Source organism: Sarcophilus harrisii, chromosome 4 (assembly GCF_902635505.1).
Source record: "Sarcophilus harrisii chromosome 4, mSarHar1.11, whole genome shotgun sequence".
Classification (NCBI taxonomy): Eukaryota; Metazoa; Chordata; class Mammalia; order Dasyuromorphia; family Dasyuridae; genus Sarcophilus; species Sarcophilus harrisii.
The window spans coordinates 419,419,310-419,443,112 of record NC_045429.1 but is presented as its reverse complement, the minus strand read 5'-3'; the positions used below and the strand labels follow the sequence as shown (position 1 = coordinate 419,443,112).

Genomic DNA, 23,803 nt, shown 5'->3' with positions numbered 1-23,803 from the left:
AGTTTTCATACTTTCTAAATCCATGTTTCTTGCTTTCAAATGGCTAGCAGCCTGAAGTCTGTGAAACTTGTCTCAGATATAGTCTGTGCTCAGCCATGGCATGCTAGAGACACACTCCTCATTTGTTGGGACATCCTGGCTCTTCTCTGTAAATGGCTCATTGTAACAGGCCCTTAAGAGCAAAATGTAGAAGCCACTTCCCCCTTTTTCCACATCCTGTTCTATGTTTCATCACACATAGAAATGGCTGATCAGCTAAAATCAGTGGTTTTCCTGGTGAGCTGGGAATTGGGGAAGATGAGCATATGGCAGATGGTGCTGGCTTTGGCAAAAGGCGTTTCTCTCTGTATTTCTTACAAGCTTAGTTCCATGTACAGATGTGCTATTCTCAATCAGACCACACTTAGGGCTACTAAAAATGGACCTGGGGTTTATTGTCACTTCTTGAGTGTGATTATTTCTTCTTGTAAGTTAGATGTTTGGGAAAATGTATACTTCTAAGAAATGGGTGCAAGCTTTGCTTTTTCCTTTAAAAAAAATAATTCAAGTATTTTTTTTAGCTCTTGCTCATTTCTTCTAGGAATTATAACTAACCTAATTGGAAAATATTTAATTTAACAAGAAAAAATATTTTGTGATGATGAACCAGTTTCCAAATTAAAAGTAACCCTATAAAGCAGAACAAGCTAAAGAAAAGATAAGTCCCTGCCTCAATTAAGAATTCCAAAATCTCAGAGTAAGGAAGGACCAGAGGGGATGTTCAGTCCATTCAGTTAGTCAATAAGCATTTATTGAGTGGTGACTATGTGCCAAGTTCTATGATAAATGCAAAAGAAAAGCAAAAAGCAAAACGAAACAAAACAAAAAAACAAACCTAACTCCTCCCCCTAAAACTGTTGGTTCTTCCTCAAAGGAGCTGACATATAAAAGAATGAGAAAACATATAAATGTATAAAGAGAAAATGGGAGGGAATCTGGAAGGGAAAGGCAGTGCAAATGAGGAGACAGTGGCAGGCCTTCTATCCAAACTAAGATTTGAATAGAAGCTTGAAGAAAATGAAGGAAACTCAAAAAAAGAGAGGTAAGAGTATAGAGTATTGAAGGTATGGGGATCCACCAGTGCAAAGGCATCCAGTTGGGACATGGTGTCCAGTAGTCCAGCCTAATCTTAATCAGAAGTCCCTCTACAACATACATCCCTTAGAAGAGATCATCCAGTTTCCATTTCAAGACCTTGGGAAATCTGGGGCAGCTAGATGGCACCATAGTGGATAGTCTGGTCTGCATTCAGGAAGCTTCATCTTCATGAACTCAAATCTAGCCTCATATGTTTACTAGGTATGTGGCATTGGAGAAATCACTTAACCCTGTTTATCACAGTTTCCTCTTCTATAAAATGAACTGGAGAAGGAAATGACGAACTACGTTAGTATCTTTGCCAAGAAAACTCCAAATTGGGTCATGAAGAGTCAGACATGACTAAATGGAAAACCAGCTTCTTTTTCAGGCAGTCCATTGCATTCTGGAATAGAAATGCTGAGGAAGTTTCCTTCCAGAGAAACCACATCTTCCTCTCTGAAACTTCCACCCTTGCTTCCAGTTCTGCCTTTTGTGGCCAAACAGAATGTATCCCTCTTCTCATGACTCATGGCAGCTGAGTGTCCTAGTGGGTAAAGTGCTGGATCTGGAGATCAGAAGACTTGGGAAGTTTAAAGAGGCTCTGACAAGAGGTAGCCTGATGGAGTGAAAAGAACCCTGGTTTTGGAGTCAGAAGCTCTGTATTCAAAACCTTCCTCTGATCAATTACTCTGTGATTTGAGGCAAATCCCAACTTCTCTGGACCTTAGTTTCCTCGTCTGTAAACAATGCTAGCCTTCCTCAGTTACTATCTTCCCCTGCCCTCTTTTTCCATTGAGAGTGTTCTTAGTGCTAAGGCAAAGTGGGAAGACAGATGGTTTTACCATCTGAGGACCTGATTTTTAATCCTGGCTCTGCCCCTTCCTATATGAGACTCAGAGCAAGTCACTTATTTGTCAGAAAGGCAGAAGTGGACTTGATGACCTCCAAGATTCATCATAGACAGCTAGGTGGTATAACAGATGAAACACTGGACTTGGACCTGGAAAAACTTGGATTCAAATCCCACAACTGAAATAGTGACTATGTAGGACATTTCATAGTCTCTCAGTCTTAATTTCCTTACCTATAAAAATAGGAATGATAAGGGCAGCTAGGTGGTGCAGTGGATAGAGCACCAGCCCTGAAGTCAGGAGAACCCTGGGCAAGTCACTTAACCCCAATTGCCTAAGCAAAAATAAATAAATAAAGAATAAAAATAAATAAAATAGGAATGATAATATATGTGGTACTATACTCACAAAATTATTGTACAAATCAAATAATATTTTATAGATAGATAGATAGATAGATAGATATAAAGGTACTATATTAATTTTAGTTATTACTAAAGCAGTATTTTAGGAAAGTTAATTTGGAGCCAGCTCATGAAAGCTGATTGTTAAATTTTTCATCTGAGCATTTGTATGCCTTAGAAAATTCTACAAATTAGGGGATGATTTATTGGTGTTTTTTTTTTTTTATTGTGTTGATTTAGAGTGACAGAGAAAATGTTAATAATGAAGATTCAGTTTAAAAGTGTATCATGTGCACATGCCTCCTCCCCCAATAAGAGTCAGTTGTTAAGCTTTTTCCATCATACTTTTGAAATAGAAGCCAGTTGTTAAACACTTTCCATTATATGAAATATATGACAAGACAGTAGATGAGAAATGGAAGTTTGAATTAGGATGTTGCCATTGAAAGTGAGAAGGCTATAAGTAACATTAGGGATGGTGGAAGAGGTGGTGAGGATGTCAAATGAAAAATGAAGAATAACAGTGAGTCATTAGTTTTGGCAATTAGAGGTCATTTTATAGTAACCTTTATGTGAACAGCTAAAGAAGAATGATATAGACAGAAATTGAATTTCTGAGGGTTTAGGTATGAGTGAGTTCATGGTTAAAAAGTGGAAGAACTAGCAGACATTTCAGAAGTTCTAAATTTTCTGAAATCTGCAAGGGAAAAATTATTTGTTCGTTCTAGAATAAAGGAAACTAGAGTAATTTTGTAAATGGGAAGGAAGAAGTCAATACAATAAAATAAAGAGATTGTTTCCCAAAAATAAGAGCCCAATTAAACGAGATGACAAATGTATAGGGAAGCCAGCCAGCACATTTCTTACAGCAGTTCAAAGTGATTCAGGAGTAAGGCAGAAAAGGTAAACAATAGGAGTGACTAAGGAGTGCACTAGTAAATGTTTAACAACAAGCTTCCCAAAAACAGCAAACAGCAACCTGTATGCAGGATACACTTTTTATTTTATTCTTTATCAACATTTTCTTTGGTTTCTCTTCTAAAGTCTAGGTAATCAACAAAAGAACAAATCAAGCCTTCATCTGTAGCATTTGCTGATTCTTGAAGTACAAATACTCTTATCTACAACTGATTCTGGCTCCAGTCCATCACTTGGCAGTGGGTGACTCAGAACTTAAAGTCACGCAAGTGAAAAGGAGGGGAGAGCTGTTAGATAAGGAATTTCAGGATAGTGGACAGTTCGCTACTAAAGTGGTTAACTCCAGAGTCAAAACTATGGAAGGAAGTGGTTAGAATGAGGTGCTAGATGTGAATAACAAAGATATGGTGTTATAGAGAAGCGAGAGTTCTATTCCATCTTTGAGGCAAGATACTAGGATTGTGATACTAAATTTGTCACTCTGGCTATGTGGCCTTTCATTTAAACATTCAGAAAATCAAGACAGAGTAGTGTTGGGAAATCTGAAAGAGGAAAGGATATTAAGAAAGAAGGAAGGAAATAAAGACATTTGCTGTTGTGGCTGTTTGTCCTTCATTCTTGAAGAGGACTATGACATCAGGGAGATGATTCCATGACATGCAAGTGAATTGGACTGAAGTGAGGGAGGCTGTGTCAGGTCATCTGCCTCAACTTTTCCCTCCAGAGCCATTTGGGTCCCAGGGCCAGATATAGACCAGAATACTGGAGATGGCCTAGAATGAAATGGGCCTTTTTAAGCTAAGGTCTTTTTTGACCGAGGATATACCCATTCATGATTAAGGTTAGGTAGCAATGAAGGCAAAGAATCTCTTCTTTCCCAAAAGTCCAAAAAAAAATCCAAATAAATGAATGAATTTGGGAGAGGAATTCTCTCTGGGTTTTGGGTCAAAGCAGAAAAGATTGCTATTTAAATTCATTCTGAGTCAATAAGCACCTACTATGAGCTAGGCACTGTGCAAAGTGCTTTATAAAATCTCATTTGATCCTCACACAGTCCTGGGAGGAGTTTTCCAGATAAGGAAATTGAGGCAGACAGAGAGATTGAGTTCACCAAAGTCACATAACTTGTTAGTGTTTGGGGCTAGATTCTCATATCATCACATATAAAACCAAAGTGTGGGACTAGTTGAACTTTGAAGTTGTGCTGAGGAAAGGAAACAGGTTTAGCAAAAGCAGAACAGGAAAGAGAGATCAATCACCTGTGGATAATAAAGGAAGAGTTAGGAGGCTCTTTTTTCACTTGATTGCAGTGCTTAAAGGACTTCCCAGGGTGAGAAATTCTGTACTGCAGAGAAATGCTAACTCTGGTATTGTTTTTCCTTCCAACTGTACTAAAGGATTGTTCATGCAAGTGAGATGAACTACTTTGCCCTCAATCTGAATTGCAGTAATACCTTTTTAATAGATTAATTCAGGCATTTCTTTGAGAGTTATGCATATAACTCTGTTCTTAATGAGCAAAGGATTGCATTAATTAATTATGAACACTTATGAATAGGTTAATTATTTCATCTTTTAGTCATGAAGTCAGTCTATTTCCTTTCCAGGTAGACCATGAGGCAGGCAATGGTTAAGTTTGTCTTCCTGGAGGATTAAGGTGTGTCTCTGAAAGAATGAATCATAGGAGAGCTAGAGCAATCTGAAAATCCAGAATTGGGAGACAAGAATCTGGAACTCTGCAATTATATTTGCATATTTTAATAAAAGTTATCTGGCATCAGTAAGTGTAACGAGACTCGGAAAAGATTGTGCCAGTATTTGGGCTATCAGTCTTCGTGTTGGCATGTTTAATAATAATAATAAAAGCAATAATAAGAGCTGACATTTTTATTGTACTCTAAAATTAGCAAAACTCTTTACGCATATTTCTATTGGATCCTCACAACAACTCCATGCTGGTATTATACCCATTGATAAGAGAGCTGAGGCAGGCAGAAGTTAAATGACTTCCCCAGGAGTACACATCCAGTAAGTGTCAGAAACAAGATTTAAACTCCTCTTCCTGACTCCAGGTTCAGTCCTCTATCCACTGAATTACACCTTAAAAACCTAAATTATAATATAATATGCAGGTAATATTGTATTAGATTCTGAATGATACAATAAGATTTTGATGGATACTGATTTCAGTATTCCCTTTAAATTTAAACACACACACCCATTCAACCTGACCTACATTTTTTCTGATCCTAATGAGAAAACTCCCTTTGTCAATTCAATTCATGGTTTTTTCTCCAACTTTAGAGATGCCTTGGACACTGAAAGGTGCAGAGGCAGGCTGGTATCCAAATGTTCCTAAGGGAGGCTGTTTATTTATTTATTTATTACCTATCATACTATGCTGATACTGATACTCTTTGTACAAGTCCTCCTACATATCTCCTCCATGATGGGGAGCACCCAGCATGCTGAAGGCTTTCCTCTAGATAGCTTGACATGTGAATTACCAGTGAAACAGAGATGCCCCATAGCTATGCTTTGCCACATAAATAGAAAGTGATGCTCTTTAAAAAAAAAATAATAAGGTTTTTTGATGTATTTTTATATTACCATCATTTCCTCCAGTGTCCCTCCCTTTCCCAAAGCTTAACAGACTACTAGAACTCATGTTCCCATAGAGAACTTCCTTTATTTAAAAAAAGAAGTATTTTTTAAAAGGCAAAAAAACAAAAACAAAAAAAGGTCAAAGCAACCAATACACTAAAAACCTGAAAACATGTGCAATGTGCAACCTCTGAAAGAGTAGGTTGGAGTAGCTCCTCACAGATCTTTTTTCTTTCAAGCCATGCTTATTCTTTATAATTTTGCAACATTCACTTTTTATTTTTGTGTGTATGGTTCTTACTGTTTTCATTGCTGAAACTGTGTATATTGTTTTACTAAACAATGAAATGAAATAATTTTAAATTAAATATTAATAAACAACCCATATTTGATTAAAGGACATTTATTAGTTATTTACTATGTGATGCTTACTTATCTCTATATCAGTTCTTGTAGTTCTTTCTATGCTTTTCTGTATTCATCATTTCTTAGGGTATCATAGTAATTCATTATATTCAAGTACCACAGTTTGTTTAGCCTTTTCCCAGTTGACAGGGCTCTATTTTGTTTCCAGTTCTTAGCTGTCACAAAAAAAAAGTGCTGCTATAAATATTTTGAAGTGTATGAGAACTTTCTTCTTATCAACTGCTTCATTGGGGTATACCCCCAGGAAGGAAATGTTTGGGTCAAAGGATATGGACAATTCAGTAACTTTGTTTATGTAATCAAATGGAGAAGTTATGTTCTTAATTTGTTTTCATTTCATAGACCCCTTTGGCATGTTAGTGAAACCCATAGATCACTTCTTGGAATAATTAATTTACATGCATAAAATAAAACATGGAATTAAAAAGGGAAAATCATATATGGTTGAAATAATTGTAATTAAAAAAAAAAAAAAACAAGTTTATGAGGGCCACTAGGTAACACAGTGAATGGAGAACAGGACCTGAGTTTAAATTTGTCCTCAATCACTTAAGAGTTGTGTGACCCTGGACAAATCACTTAACCCTAATTGCCTTATTCTCCTCTCTCCCTTGCCTTCCCCTCTCTGCCTCCAACCAAAACAAAACAAGTTCATGTAGGCCATGAACCTTCTCTTTATACGTTGAACTGTCTACTCCACATCTCTCCCAATAGAATATAGATTCTTTTTATTTTGAGCAAAAGCTTTATTAAATTGGTAGCTTTATTATTCTGCTAACACAAGAAACCCACCTAAAATAATTAAATGTTTCACAAATTTTAAGTTTACTTTCAACTAACTGAATTAGTTGAAACAAGAAATTTTAATTATACTCAATCATGTGAATTTTCTTTTTTTTTCTTTGCTTTTGAAGAATCATAAAAAAAAACTTCACTCTTGCAGAGTACATAAATTGCACTTGTATAATTTGTTATATTTATTGTTTTAAAAGTTACTGATGTTATTCTTTTGTTCAATCTGAAAATGATTTGTATCAAATATTTTTAAGAATAGAAAATACTAAATTAGTGGATTTGATACAGTTCAATGCTTACATACATCAGTTATATATCTTGAGACAGCTAAAAAAAACACTAGATTAAGCTTTCCAAAAAAATTAGCATGGACTAACTGATTTATTTTCAAGATCTTTTTTTTTTTTTTTTTGACAGTTTGAATTTCTGGCAATGAAAATAGCTGTTTCATTATTAAACATCTGAGATCTAAATCAATGAAACATAGGAACCATCATTACACAATTGTTCTAATTGACTCACTTCATCTTTCACATGTTGTCTTTTTCTTTAGCAGCAGGTATTTAAATAAAAGCTTAAGACATCTGTAGATCCAGATTTCAAGGGGGATATACCTTTTAAGTTTTCTTGATAGTTCTTTGCTTTAACTGTGAAAATCTATAAGAATTCATGTTTTTTTGTAATGGGATCTGAAAACAATGCTTTTCTTGTAACATATACAATCTTAGCTAATTTTTTGTATATGTATTGCATAGACTGATTTTATAAAGCTGGAAAATATCATAGGCTGCAGATAAAACTCAATACAAATTAAACTGGCCAGGGAAAACATGTTTAAAGCATTATTAGATACAAATGCAACTTTTATGAACACTTGCATAATATCCAACCATTTTTCCCAAATAACAAAAATGTTCATTATAGAAATGTTCTCCTATAGGATACATTTCCCCCCAAAATTACATAGAAAGGAACTTGAGCAATCACTTACCAAGTTTACTTTCTACTATATAATAGAAATAAATACCTCCTGTTGAGAACAGAGGCAATAGAAATACCTCCTGTAGACCAACAGATGACATAAAAGAATGACATTTACAGAATGCCATCATAGAGGCAGAAGAATAAATACGATTGATCATTATGAAGATATCAAACTATTTGAGTATTAATAGTTGCATCTTAGTTATTTACAAAGAACCTTACTCTATTAACACATATAATTGAGAACAGTAGCCAGAGTCTTTCAATTAAGATACTCAGCTGAAAGGGTCAATAATCATTCTTCCCATGGTTTCCTATGGGCAAGTTCTTTATCCATAGAAATCTGACTGCAATTAAATTCTGGCATTTCCCAGATATTGGATGAACAAGATGCTGAAAGCCATTACTATACATTCCACTGATACATAGGGTCTCTTTCGTTCACTGGTTCTGACACATTTCCAAAATATGCCCAAAAGTCCAGTTTTATTTTTGTCCAAGACTCTAGGAGCACAGATACATAGAAGCAGCAAGATAAGCTCTGAAAATTGAAAATGGCAGACATTGTGAGACCTCTGATACCCCCAGTCACCTAGAATATAGGTTCTATGAGGGCAAGTATTGTTTATCTTAGCACAGTGTCTTACCCTTAGAACCACTTTTCTAAATCCAAAAGCCAAAATTCTCATTTCATAGGCTAATTTGAAATTTAAGTCAGATATATAGAAAGAAGATCCGATAGATTTTTAAGGCAGGGAGGGACAATAAGTAAGGCTGTCTGTGGGAGTGGTAAGAAAGCCAGTCTGTCCAAGACTGTGGGATATATTAGGGAATTAACAGTTTTGATTGGTATCCCATTGCTTCATAATGATAGAAAAGGGGGATCCTGATGATGTTGGGACTTAAAATTCAGTAGTGTAGGGTAGTGAGTAGATTGATTGATTGGTAGTGTAGATTGGTGTTTGGCAGAGGTAGGTTTCTGCCAAATGGTAAAGGGAAGAAAGCTCTGAGTTCCAGTGCCTGCTCTGTTACTGTTTGTGATTTGGGGCAAGTCAATTCAATTGGGCAAATCTTTAGGCTTCAGTCTCCTATGTAAATATAAAAAAATGAAAGATGTGAAATAGAAAATCACTTAGCCAAAAAGCCCTTTCTTCAGACCACTCACTAGGTACCAGACATTGAACTAAGGGTTGTGGCTACCAAAAAAAAAAAAAAAGAGGTGGGGCCCAACACATGTCTTTCAGAAGCTTACAATCTAATGGGATTTTTGAGGTCTCTTTCAGCTTAAAAATCTATGAAATATATATATATTTAAGCATATTTTCCTTCTGATTCCTTTTCTGTGAACCTATAGGCTCTTCATGCTGCCATCTTGGCTATTGAGGAGCTTCTATTAGATATTGATCCCAGTAATATCTGGGGTAAACTGTTGAGGACCATGTCTAAGTGTGAAACCCAGAAAGCCTGTAAAGGATTAAAGGGGACTGTATCATTAAGGGATGGGTTGGTTCTCTGAAAGCCTCCACAGTGATAAATCATAACACACTTGTAGGAATTGTAAATCAGCCTTTACTGACATAGATGTTGCTGGTGGATTGGGAATGGAATAAATTGGAGGCAAGAGGGAAGAGGAGAGAGGTCAGAGAACGCAACTGCCTCTCATTCTCCTTGTATCGTTATCATCCTTTCACATGAAGGGATCTATTCTGCTGGTCAGATTTAGATCCCCAGCAGCCACGAGCAAGTGGCTCCTGTAACAGTAAACAGTAGAAAAGGTGTCCTTTTAAAGACAAATACAGTTGTGGGCAGTTCAGGGCTGATCCCCCTGAACCAATGAGTATAAGACCCAATGAGGGAAGAAATCTGGAACATTTTCTTCTCCATCTCCAACCTCTTCTGGGGTGATACAGAAGTTGCCTTTTGTGGCAGAAGCCTCAGAATACTGAATGAGGCTACTTTGGGAAGAATATTGATGAAGAGCTAGGGAGTAACCCAGTCAGGGAGGAGCTCAGGTGGATCAAGGAAGCATGGGGTGAGAAAGCCTTCTTTCTGGTAGCTTCTTCTCTTCTTAATTATTCCTGTTGCATGCTAAGGTTCCTTCTTTCTACCTATAGAAGGAATACTGAAACTTTCAAGGTCCTCTTTAATCTTGACCTCCTAGATAAAGGATCCATAGTTACACCCTGGGCAACACCTTACTATACCAGGCTTTCCCTAATTTCAGAATCCACTCATTTAACCTTTGCTTCATTCCTTGATAAATAATTGGACCCATCTAGCAAGTTAATTTAGCAATTGTGAATTATTAACAAGTGACAGTAGTTTAATGTATAACATTGTCCAGGTAACTGGTATCTTAGTTTATTGCTTAAAACCCTTTTAAGTCTAAATCTGTGAATGAATGAATGAAAAAGGAATTATTCAGCCCTTGCTATGTTCTAAATACAAAGCCAAGGACTGAAGATATAAATACAAGAGAGAAAGCATAGAATGATGGGAAGATTGTTGGATTTGCATTCGGGGGACCTGGATTGTGTATATAGGTAGCCATGCTGATCATCAGACAGCAGGAGACAGGAGCTCTCTCTAGTGGCCAGATACCATGTTCTGTTCTGATCCAAGGAGTCTCCAAAGCATGCATATGAGAGAATTCTCCCCCTTGTTGCTTAGAGAAGGTAACTTTATGCATTTCTCAGTTAATAAGGAAGACTATGGCTCATTATAGTTTTGTAAATAGGGAAGGAAATAGAGAGACCTGTAATTTTATGCTATTGGGGACTCCCAGATGAAGAAACCTGCTCCGTGGGATAAGTTGGTACCTTTTGCCTCCAATTTATAGTTTTAAAAAAGTCACTGAGAATTAAAAGATTAAGTGACTTATTCAGAATCCACAGTCTTGAGACTGGTTACCATAAGGCCAGTTTTCTCCCTCTGCTACTATCCCACTGCCTCTCACCTTTTCATTTTTTTTTTTTTCCCAATTACATATCAAGGTAAATTTTAACATTCATTTTTAGAATAAAATTTTGAGTTCCAAATTTTCTCCTTTTCTTCTTCCTAAGATGATGTGATTTTATATAAGTTTAATATATCACATAAAATGCATTTCTGTATATTCATGTTTTATGTTGTATGTTCCGTGTTGTCAGAGAAGAGAGCAAAAGGAAAAAAAATTACCCCAAAAAAAGTGAAAATAGTATGCTTTGATCTGCATTTAGACTTTATCAGTTCTTTCTCTGGATGTGGATGACATTTTCTATCATGGATCTTTTGAAATTATCTTGGCTTATTGTGTTGCTAAGAAGAGCCAAGTCAATCCTAGTTGATAATTGCACTTGTTGCTGTTACTGTGTGCAGTGTTTTTTCTGGTTCTGCTCACTTCACTCAGAAAAAGTTCATGTAAGTCTTTCCACGTTTTTCTGAAATCTGCCTCTTGTTATTTCTTGTAGCACAATATTTATTCCATTACTTTCATATACCACAATTTGTTTAGCCATTCTCCAATTAATGGGCATCCCCTCAATTTGTAGTTCTTCATCACCACCAAAAGAGCTGCTATAATTCTCATACAACGTTGGTCCTTTTCCCACTCTTATTTTTAAATGACAGTTTTAAATGTACTTAGAACACAAACCAGTTTCTGTTGTGATACATAATTTGCTTGGTTTTTTTTTTTTCTCTCCAGAGAATCTTTCACAACCTAATCTCTCCTGTTCATTTGAGGATGGAAAAATTACGGTTTCATGTGAAGGATCAGAAGATGATCGTTTTCTAAATTATAAATGGAAATTTCATGGATCGTATGTGAATATTTCTAAATCACAGGTACAGCTAAATAATTCTGTAGATTTCCATCAAAGCATTTCCTGCATTACATGGAACCCTGTATCTACCAGTGAATCTCCACTCTTTCTCCAGTCCTGTGTTCCAAAAGGTAAGTATTCATATACATATATATACAATTAATTATAGGAGACAGTGTAGTACAATGGAAAGAGTGCTGGAATTGGTATAATAGAGCTAGATTCTATGATCCTGATTCAGCAATATCTTGCCTGTGTGACCTTGGACAAGTGACTTGACCCTTCTGAACTGTAGGATACTCATTTGAAAAAGGAATGGTTGGAGCTGTATATAGGCTAGACTCGGATTTGGAGTTCAAAGGGATCTCAAGAGCCTAGAGATCCCTTTGAGCTCCAAATCTATGTGTCATAAGCCTATGCATCTCCTATATCTAGTATACAACTTGCCCAGTTGGAAATAGGTATACTTGTTTTAAAATTAATGATGTGAACTTTATTCAACAATCATTGGAACAAAATGATTACAGAAAGGCAGCTATGGGTCCAATATAAGGAATAACTTTCTGATAATTATAGTCTAACACTGAAATGCACTACTTCAGGAGGTGGTGAATGCCTTAACCAGGGAAAACCAAGTACAGTAACAATATGCTTTTTTGTTTGTTTGTTTTTGTTTTTATGATAAATGTTGTTTATTCTGTCTACCTTCCTTCCAAATGTGGAGTCAGGGGTATTGTCAGTCTTTGTCTTTACCCAAAGTTCAGAAAATTCACTTGACTCATGAAATGAAATTTGTGGTATAAGATTGTTTTTGTTTGTTGTTTGTTTTAAGTCATGGAGCTATTAAGTGTCTGGGATCACATTTGAACTCAGATCCTCTTGACTCCAGGGCTTATGTTCTATCCATTGAGCAACCTAGCTGCCCCAACAGCATTGGGCTAAACACTGGGGAGAAAAATAGTCTTTGTCTTTAAGGGACTTGAGCTATACAAGGGGGAGACAAAGTCTAAGGTGCATTTCCTATGTCCAGCTCTCCTATCTCTCTGTCATAAATTCTAAGTTGGAACTGTCATTCATATCTCTCTCCCAAGGTTTATTTTTAACAATGAAAGGAAATATATAAATGAGGTAATATCTGAATGGGATAAGAGAAGCAAGGCAGAGGAAGGCTTGTTGAAGAATAAGGAGTCCTGAGAACGAGATAGGAAAGAACCCATAGAGGAAGAATTTAATCTGCCCTTCATTTTCCCATCGAGAATGGAGTCTGGCTAAAACCCCACCATTTTTGCTGCGTTCTAACATTCTCTAGAGTAGCTAATTGGCACAGTGATTGGAGCTTAGAATCTAGAGTCAGGAAGAACTGAGTTAAAATCCAACCTCAGACAACTGTCAGCTGTGTGACCCTGGGCAAGCACCTAACCAGTTTGCCTCAGTTTCCTCATATGTCAAATAAGTTGAAGAAGGAAATGGCAAAGTAGTATCTTTGACAAGAAAACCCCAAATGGGGTCACAGTCAGCTATGACTAAACAACAGCAAAATTTCCCTTAATGCATTTTGAACTTTAGCACTAACACTTTTCTTACAGTACGACAATCTTGTATTCATTCATTTTTCCTACTTTCTCTAAATGTCTTTCTATAATCTCTGTTGGTCAATGTCTTTCCTGTACACTCATCCCACCAGGCAGCTGGTGGTATGATGGATAGGAAGCAAGACCTGGAATTAGGAGCTAAAATCTGGCCTGAGACACTCACTAGCTGTGTGACCCTGGACAAGTCACTTAATCCTGTTTGACTTAGTTTCCCCAAGTGTATAATGAGATTAGTAATGGAACCTTCTTCCCAGAGTTATTATGAGGCCCAGTTGAGGTAATATTTGTAAAAAGGCTTTAATTCAGTGTATGGTACATAATAAGCACTATAGAAATACTATTCCTTTTTAATATAATGCCCCATTTTCTTTCTCTTCACTTAATTACTGAGGCATTGACACCAATTCATGAATATATTCTTTGAGTCTGATTATTTAGCCTGTTTCAAATCCATCTAATTATCAAATAACTGGCTGAATTTATATTTAGAGAAAGTCCACGATCTACAAATCAAATAAATTTATTTTTCTTTTTCCAGAAGATAAGGCAGATAGGTGGTGCACTAGATAGAGCGCTGAGCATGGACTCAGGAGGACTTTAGTTCAAATCTAACTTCAGACACTTATTAGCTGGGTGACCTTGGGCAAGATGCTTAACTCTGCCTCAGTTTCCCTATTTGTAAAATGATCTGGAGAAAAAAAAAGGCAAGCCACTTCAGTATCTTTGCCAAGTAAACTCCAGGAGTCAGACATGACTGAAATGACTCAATAATAAATAAAATAAATGAATCCAGAAAGCTGGAGGACCATTTATTAAGGATTTTGAAAAAGGAATTTCCATCCTGACCTTGCTGATAAAATTTTAAGCTCAGGAGAACCATTTTGGGACAAGATAATTCCTCCAAATAATGTCATCAGGCCATTGTTTATTCTATCTACCTTCCTTCCAAATGTGGAGTCAGGGGTATTGTCAGTCTTTGTCTTTACCCAAAGTTCAGAAAATTCACTTGACTCATGAAATGAAATTTGTGGTATAAATTAATTTCCAGTGCATATTTATAATATACAACAATCATTTTATTTGCATTTATTTGGTTTTCTTTTAAACAGGGAATCAGAGAAGACATAGTTATTTACTAATTGGAGCAATCCCATTTGTAATTGTTCTATCCGTGGGAAGCCTTTGCATCGTAAGAAAATGGGGTACGTATAATTTTTTAAAATTACTTTTCAAATTTATAACATTTTTTCAGGGTTGTAGAAAGAATAGTTCAGCAATATAAGCCATTGATTTGAAATGTTAGGCATTTGAAGGATGCATGGAAACTGGCTCATGTTTGCTGTAGTTTTTCAATAATTTGGGGCTGTTTGACATCCAGTTTTCCCTATGGTGATAAAGCATTCTAACCAATAATAACAGTAACATTAATAATTAACATGTATATGGCACTTTAAGGTTTGCAAAAGAATCTTTATATATGTTAGTTTTCACCTTGGAGAATACTGTTATGGAGACATTGCAATTTTGCCAGAGATTCTTTTTTCTAGATCAGTGCTCCTATAAGTATATCAAGTAGCCTGGGATGAGGGGAGAGAATTTTTTTTTCTCTGCCCCAAAGTGCTCTTGGACAGGAGTTCTGATATTAGTACTGTTTCCAGAAGTAGATCTGGATCACCTAAAGATCTAGCCTCTCTAGGATTCTCTGAACAGAACTGACCCTGGGCCCAACATTCTTATGACAACCTTTAATGATCTTGGACCCAATTTAGACTTTTTGAATGTGATGAATGGCCCCTTGTGCCTTAATCAGTATTTGCTTGGTTGCTAACCACAGTGCACATATGCACCTAAGATTATAAAGATTTCCACAGAAGACAATCACCAGTCAGGGAAAGAAGGTTTCATTTACAATTAGAGGAGCTGAGAAGCTGTATGACCTTGGACAAATCACTTGAACATCACAGTTCTTCATTAGTAAAATAAAGGGGTTGGCCTAAATGAGCGTCATGAACTTTTCTAAAGTCCCTTTTGTGACCCTATGATACATTTCAGCTTTTTTGATCCAATGGTCCTGGTCTCATGAACACGACAATCCATATTTTGGGTCTGGGATTTTTTTCTCATTGTCTCCCTATCTGAAATAGCTTGGAATATGGATTTCCCTGACTTCCTTTAAATCTTAAACTAAAATCTGATCCTTTATGGGACCTTCTCCAACCTCTCAATTTAAATGCCTTCCCTCTGTTAACTATTGACTATTTCTCCTCCGTATAACTTGCTTTAAATATATTTGTTTGCATTTTGCTTTCTTTATTAGATTACAATCTTCTTGAAGGTCGACTGTCTTTTGCCACTTTTTGTATCCTCGGTGCTTAGTACAATGCCTGTCTGGGCTCTGGCTCTGGGTCTCTGTAGGCTCTCCATGCTGCATTCCCCTCACCTTCCGCTAGGCTGTTGCCTGTTCTCCCTCCTGCCCCTACCCAGAACCCCATTATCCCTCGGGCCTCAGCACAATCTGAGTTAGAAAGTATAGCCTTACCAAGGGATCTTCTTATAACAAATTAGAAAGGCACTCAGGAAGCCAGTCTTAAGTAAGTATATCACATTTTCTTATTTTAGCTCTGCTGTTAGAAGCTCTATTTATTGCTGTAAATTCTTCTTCCTTTGGTTTTCAGTTCACGAGATTTGAGTTGACTTGACACCATCTGTAAATGATAATTGTTAATTACAGACTGGATTTCTAGTAAGAGGGAGCCACTTAGATATCAAGTCAAGTCTAAAAGCAATTATGAGTCACCTGCTGTGTGCCAGGTATTTCCTTCGGTTCTGGAGAATACTAAGTCAAGAATACTAAGAATCCCAGCTTGCAGTTGAATGGGGAAGAAAATATGCAAACTATTATATTCTCATAACTTATCCTTTAGTATACTTATCCGGGATCACACAGATAGTAAGTGTCTGAGGCTGGATTAGAATTCAGGACCTCCTGAGTCTAAGAACAAGACATAAAAGATATTTCCAGAGGAAAGGTGCTAAAGCTGTGTCCTCTTAGTGCCCTGCCATTTTAAAATTGACTGAATCCAACTCAGGAGGTACAGTGAATAGATGGCGGGTCTTGGAGTCAGGAAGACCTGAGTTCAAATTTATTCTTACACACTCACTAGATGTATGACCCTTGACAAATCATTTAATCCCTATTTGACTCTGTTTATCCATCTGTAAACTAGGTATAATAATAGTACTTATCTCCCATCGGTGTTGTGAGGATCAAATCAGATAATATTTTGAATATGTTTAACACAGTACCTGGCACTTTGTAGGTACTATAGAAATGTTTAATTTATTATTTCTTCTATCTACTAAATTATATTTGTTTCTTTTCCTTTCCTATGGCCATTGTTTCTGGATTCTTAGTGGTGGCTTGGGCTTAGCTTCCCCTTTGGGTAAGACAGATTCATGAGACCCCCCAAGCAAAGAGAGGAGATGTATAGTGGGAGGACACACACAGACAGGAGAAGCGGGGAAAGGCGAGTTAAGCAGGAATGGCAGGGAAGGACCAATCTCATGTTTTTCTTGGAAGGTATCTGTCGTAATCATCAGGACACACTTAACGTACTAACGTGTGTAAGAGCATGTGCTCTACAAAGATATACTTCTCCTTCTCTCTTCTGCTTTCACAGCCTCCTCAGATCTTGCTCAGGTCTATGATGGCCCCAGGATCTAGCACGCTCTCTCTCTGGCTGTGTCAGCACTTTTGTAATGAACGTTCTGCACAATGGTCACAAGCATCTCCCTTTTTGGATGTTCCAAAACCTGTTCACATATGCTGCCCTCCTGTGGCTATTTTCTTAACTACAAGCAGCTCTTAGCTCTACATTCTCAGAATCAACTTTAGGGGTTAACTCCCTGCCCCTGAGAAGCTCACAACCATATACACATGGTGAAGTATAGTTCTTGTCAGTGTTCAGAACAGCACAGGGGAAAATAAAATCAAAAGCTAAGAAAATAAGTTTATTTTCAAGTGACGTTGAACCAAAGATTTATAGACAAAAGTGACTTTAATGGCTTTAATGGCTCTAAGTCTCCCATTTTACTTATAATAAAACAGAGACTGAGAGTTTTTTAAAATTAGGGTCACACAGCTAATAAGTATCTGAAGCAGGATTAGAATTCAGGGCTTCCTGACTCCAGGCTCAGCACTCTATAGCTATAGTTCCACCTTGATAACAATTCCAAAAGGAAGGAGGGCCTTTTTTATCAGTTGATAAGGATCATAGGATTTAGTTATAGTTGTGCAGTAAAATAACAAATTTTTAAGAATAAGAATTATTTTTATTTAAATGACAATAGCATTAATAATAACAAAACATACTGAAATCAGATCGTTACCATGGAAAGTATCATCACTCAGACATAACACTGATCCATTAAAAAAGACTAAACTAAAAAACTAAGAATAATGTTTTTAATAGATGGGAGAGATAGAATAACTGCATCTGTTGCCAGCACTGAATTCTAGTCTGTGGCACTCATTGGCTCCTAAACTGCTAGACCTATAAGGAACTTCAGAGATCTCTTATACCACCTCCACTGTGTTTCACACAAGAAAAAAAATCAAGGTTCAAATTGGTGAATGAAATGATTTGTCATCCTTGATTCCCACTGAAATCATTTCTTCCCTTTTTAAAAAAAAAGAATACTTCACTCTCCTTGACATCTACCCCCTCCTTTATTTTCCCTCCTTTGAGTAGCATTGACCTTTTCTTTAAGTATTAAAACTGCCCCTTAGCCATGACAGAAATTCACATGTTCAGCTTTCTATAGGGGTCATAGCAGAGTCCTCCCTATTCTCCATACTTGTTGGAATTGAAATCTCAGACTTTTATAGTAAATTCTTGTTCTTAGCTCCCCTGTAGGCTTGTGAAACACTGATTGTAAGAGGTTTTCAACTTAGATTTTATTCTGATTGCTTCATTAGCAGGCCCTTACCTTGTTTCTCTAGGTTGCTGTCCTTTCCTCAGTGAGTTTGGTGCTTGGCTCACAACCTTTCTCTCCTTCCCTTTTACCCTCATTATACATATTAATAGTCCCTCAAACACCTTGATGTCCAAGTGGTCCATTTAACCCATGTTTCCCCATCCTGCATGACTCTAGGCAAGTCACTTAGCCAATGCCTACCTTTTCTATAAAATGGAAATAGTAATGACGTACTCATCTATAAAATGGGGATAATAATAGCACCCATCTCCTTGGGTTGTTGTGGGAATAAAATGAAGCAATATTTGTAAAGCATTTTGTAAACCTTAAAGAACCATATAAATGTTAGCTATTATTATTAGCAATAATAATCATAATCATAATAAATGATGCAACTAAGCTCCCCAAACTGGTCCTCTGACATCAAGTCCCTTGTACTTTCTGCTATATACAATAAATTGTAATCAAATCCTCTCAGATTTCTAACCACCCATTCAATAGCGCATCAGAAGTATTCTGAATTTGGAAAAAAAAAGTTTGGGAATGGAGTGGATATCAAATATCCCTCCTTTCCTTCCAAGAATTCAAAGCACTTATTTTTCATTTACTAATAGAGAGGCTGTTGTCTCATCTATAGGTGTATTGGCTGGCAAGAAATACTGTTTTAAATCAATGTATTTATTTGAGCAAAATTCCATTATAATTCCCCTTTTAGAATCCCTGGATTCCTTCAAGGATCTGCTTATGTTTCACCTGCCCTGTGGAATTCTTCTTCTTCTCTCTCCCTCCTGATATTATTTTTTTATAGAAATCTGTATCTCCCTCCACCTCAAGAAAATGTAAACTCCTTTTAACACCAGGGGCTGTTTTTGGTTTTGTTTTGTTTTGTTTTTTAATTCTTTTTGGTCCATGCATGCCCAGTTGCTAGCACAATGGAGACATTTAATAATGTTTGTTTAATCCAATTGCATCTGCTATAAAAGATTCACTTGTGTTAGATAAGAAAATATTACTTCCCAACACAGATCAAAGAATGGTGGGGCCCTGTTGCCTGTGGAGTAAAACCCAAACCCTTTTGCCTGGCATTTAAAACTTATTTCATAATGGAATCTAGCAAAGGCCTGAGCATACAGCAGGTGTTGAATACATGTTGGTTAAGTTTATTGAACTGAATTTTGGAAGATATTCATGTGAATTCGTATTTTGCAGGGTTATTGAATGAAAGATGAACCCCAACGCCTATAAATGGAGCAATGAAAATATCTTTGGAAATTTCATTTGAGTATTTTCTTCATAAATAAATGTATAGCTGCTAAAACACTGGTTCTTCTCCAGCTATAACTTCAAAAGGAAGTTGAATTAAGAGGTCAGGAGCAACTGAGTTCAAATTTGGCATCAGACACTGAACACTTCCAAGTTGTGTGACCCTGGGCAAATGACTTAACTCCAATTGCCTCAGCCCCCCCCAAAAAAAACCCACAACAACAAAAAAAAATCCCGCTGCACTTGAGCACAACATCCTCTCAAGAATTGTTTTCCTTTGGAGAGTTACTCTGTCGTCATCACCAGCTGCCATACCAGGCTAGCCAACCACCAGCTTGGCCCAAGAAGAAGTGGGACACAATAAGCACTGGCAGAGCCAGCAGCAAACTGAGAATTCTATGGGAACAAATTGCTTTTATTTTGTGCATTCAAGCTGGGGGCCTTTGGAAAAGGAAATGGGTTTTTCTTTCTCTTTCTTTAGAAGATCCTTTAAGGAAAAGGGAAGGCAAGAAGGGTGTTTATTATTGATGACTTATTCGGTACTGATTGCATTTTGCATTATCGAATCCTATGTATTGTCATAGCTCTGGCAGTGAAGCCAGTCAACAAGGATGTCAACAAGAATGATTGAGCTATAGCCCAAGGAAAGTGTTCTGCGCATGTATATTTTTATGCTTGTACATATTTATGTAGATAGATAGATGTAGATAGGATACACATTTTTAATATCTGTGTATGTATTTTTTTGGTGTGTATGTATGTATATTTTTAATTTAAAAAAATTTTTAAGTGGGGGGCAAGTCAAGATGGGGAAGAACAGACAAAATTTTGTCTGTGATCTCATCTGATCTCCTCTCAAACCAACAGCAGATTAAGCCTCCAAATTGGCTTTGGTGGCAAAGAATCCACAAATATTTGGAATATAACACATTTCTAGAAGTTAATTTGGAAGAACTTCAGAAGAGGTCTGTTTCAAATGGGCAGGGGGACAGTCTTCCGAGCCCAGACTTCAGCACAGGAAGATGGGGCAAAGAGCTGGGGCAAGAGGCAGAGCACTGCAGCTTCCACGCATCTGGGAATCTTCTGTGAGCCTCTTAGGCTACTTTGTCCTAGTGCAAGCAGGTGGTTTGGCAGATTTGCCACAAAAGGCAAATTGTAAATCATTGAGCCATGAAAGAATACAGGACCTGGTCACAATTACCCAGTATTGGAAATCAATCAGCAGAACTGCCTCAGGGCAAATTAAAGCAGCTATCTGCTCCTTTTTGTTAAGATCAGACCTTAAGCCTTTAAAAAAAAAAAAAAAAAAAAAAAAAAAAACTTCACCATAAACAGTTTTTAGGGAGAGAACAGACCTCAAATCCTAAGGTTCCTAAACGCAAATCAACTCTAGATGAAGCTCCAAAGGGAGATATAAGCTGGTCCCTATCTCACAAGGCTTTCTTGGAAAATTTTGTAAAGGATCTTAAAAGACTTAGAAGAAAAATGGGGAAAGGAAATGATATCTTTGCAAGAAGGGATGGGAAAAGCATATAACTCCTTACAAAATAGATTTGAAAAAAGATATCAATTTGTTGAAAAATAGAATTTGTGAAATGGGGAAAAAAATGCAATGAACAAAACAATTCGATTGGCCAAATACAAAAGGAGCTAAAAAAGGTAACTTGCAATGCCGAAGAAACTGCAAGACAGGGGGATTAGAGACCAATTCAATAGTTTATTAAATGGAGAAATATACTGGGACCAATGGATCCATGTTTGCTCACAGGGCTGAACAAGACTATTATCACAAAGAGTCCAGTCCCGAGTATTGAGACAGCAAGCTTTTTTATAGGATAACAAGAACAATGACATAATGGGGCAGGTACCTAGGTGGGGATAACCTGATGGTGGGGGAGGCCCCTAGGGTGACACAATTGAGGGAGGTTAGTGATGTTCTAATAACATCTAAAATGGATAAACCTTTATCCTGTCAAACCTTAAAAAGGAATGTCTATAACCTAAAGATATAAAATCTTTATCTCATCAAACATTAAGAGGGAAAGGTTATTACCTGAGGCAGAATAACCAAATAGGACAATGGGGAAACTAGATCTGGACATCAAAATGGAACTTTGGCACAACAAACTGAAGAAAATGATACACTAAAAATTAGAATAAAATTTTTAAAGCTATTTTTCTAATGAGGAATAGACCCCAACAGAAAGCTGCAATATTCTTGATATCGTTGTAAGCCATAGGGAGGAGCAATAACAGTATTATCTTATCTTTAAGTGGGATTTTTTGTTGTCCTTAAATAGACCTTTATTACAATGGATCCTTGTAATATCCTTGTAAAAAGAAAAGAAAATCTCTTTTCTAATTCCTTACATTAACAAAATTATCTTTACCCCCCCCCCCAAAGTTGCTGTATCCAAGCAGAAGTCCAAGTTATAGATGTCAACCCCCAAGGTTATTTCTCGCCCATAAATGAACCTACTACTTTGCTTCTCTTGTTAACTACTTTTAGTAACTTGGTCCACTTACTAAGTATCAAGTTGCTACTTCCTTAGGAACTTAGCCCACTTTAAGGCATCTTCCCCATCTTTTCCCTTTTTGATGGCAAGTTCCTTTAAGAATTCGTTAATCACTAAACTCTCCTTTATTATGCGAACAATATAATGAAATCTTTGCCTCTTAATTTGTAGATGGCCTAAGCCTACAAATTCTTTTGAAATACCTTGTGACACCAGCCTGAAAACCCAATATATATATGTTTGCACTCCAACACTTTTAATAAAGTGCTGGGCCTGAAATCCTGAAAACTTGAATGATCCTGGAAACATTGCTTAGCATCTTACTTTACTGCCTTTAAAAAAAAAAAAAAAAAAAGCTTAAAACATAATTCTTCCAAGAGCAATATTTAAATTCAAAAAAGAAATTCATTGTACAAATATGAGCAATAATAAAATTATAAACTACAAATTTAGGGGAATTCCTTATATTTGATATAATCAGAAGTATGCAGAAATCAGCTCCTCTGGGTCCAATTGTTACATTTTGAGAGTGAACATTTCCACCTCCTGTGAGGAGTATGAAAAGTTAGATTTCCATGGATATTGTCAAAACAGGATGAAGGGCGGGATAAAGTATTTTGTTAAGATATCTCCAACCAATCATTAAATGGGTCTAGGAACTGGCTAAATGACAAAGTTCCTAACAAAGGGGCCCAGGCTTAAACCAGCCCAAACCAGGTAGGGTCAGTGACTGGACACAAGCCTTTAGACACATAGAATGGATTAATAAAGAGGATTATAAACTCGACCGATTATAACTCTGATTGTAAATCTGACCAATTGTAATTCTGACTATTAAAAAATCTGACCAATTCAAATCATGAATGTGTTGAGGGACGAGACCCAAACAGCGTTTGGGTCACCACATCAGTGTTGCAGATTTTGCAAAAGAATTCGCAGTCCTGATCTTCAAGTTAAGTTGGCAAAAAAGAGTTTATTTTGATACTGAGAATTCCCATTGGGCTGGATTCCTAGTTGGAATAGCAGCAAAGCATTGAGAGACAGAGTTCAATTTTTTATCTAATCTTCTGTAACCTGAGGCTAAGGAGCAATCTCTGGATGAATTAAGGGTGGTGGGCCAGGGAGTAATCCAGATGAATTAGGAGTGGATGATGGTGGGCCAAGGAATAATCTTCAGGTGAATTAAGGGTGGTGGGCTAGGGAATAATCCAGATGAATTAAGGGTGGAAGGTAGTGAGCCAAAGCCCGAAGATTCAGGGTTTCCTGACCCAGAAACTGCCTCCCCCAACAAAGATCAGAGAACCAAAGAGTCATGTTACATCAAAGGGAAGGGTAAGGAATTGAACTAACAATATAAAGACTTCAGTCTTCAATGTGTGTCTCATCCATAAGCCTACCTACTTCTCATGAGAATCACTGAATAAAGCATTCTTCTCTTTAAAAATGTGTTGCTGTAATACTACGGGACTAGTTTGCAACTGGGGAAGTAGTGGACAGCAGCAGCTCATCTGACTTATTCCCCAACCCTGTTGAGTTCCATGGAGTTTTTTG

The 23,803-nt window shown here is 36.8% G+C and overlaps 1 protein-coding gene and 1 pseudogene across 2 annotated transcripts in view; one reads left to right on the top strand and one right to left on the bottom strand.

The window, feature by feature from the left end:
- CD58 (CD58 molecule) overlaps positions 1 to 21,063 on the top strand; it is a 74,639-nt gene extending 53,576 nt beyond the window's left edge. For both annotated transcript variants that reach the window (XM_031967364.1, XM_012549631.3), the window contains 3 exons: positions 11,787 to 12,035; positions 14,606 to 14,698; positions 19,683 to 21,063. In XM_031967364.1, the coding sequence (XP_031823224.1) occupies positions 11,787 to 12,035; positions 14,606 to 14,698; positions 19,683 to 19,702 (362 nt within the window). In that variant the 3' untranslated portion in view covers positions 19,703 to 21,063. The remainder of the gene's footprint in view (positions 1 to 11,786; positions 12,036 to 14,605; positions 14,699 to 19,682) is intronic.
- On the bottom strand, positions 8,269 to 8,875 carry LOC105750520 (annotated as a pseudogene).
- Positions 21,064 to 23,803: the final 2,740 nt, after the last annotated feature.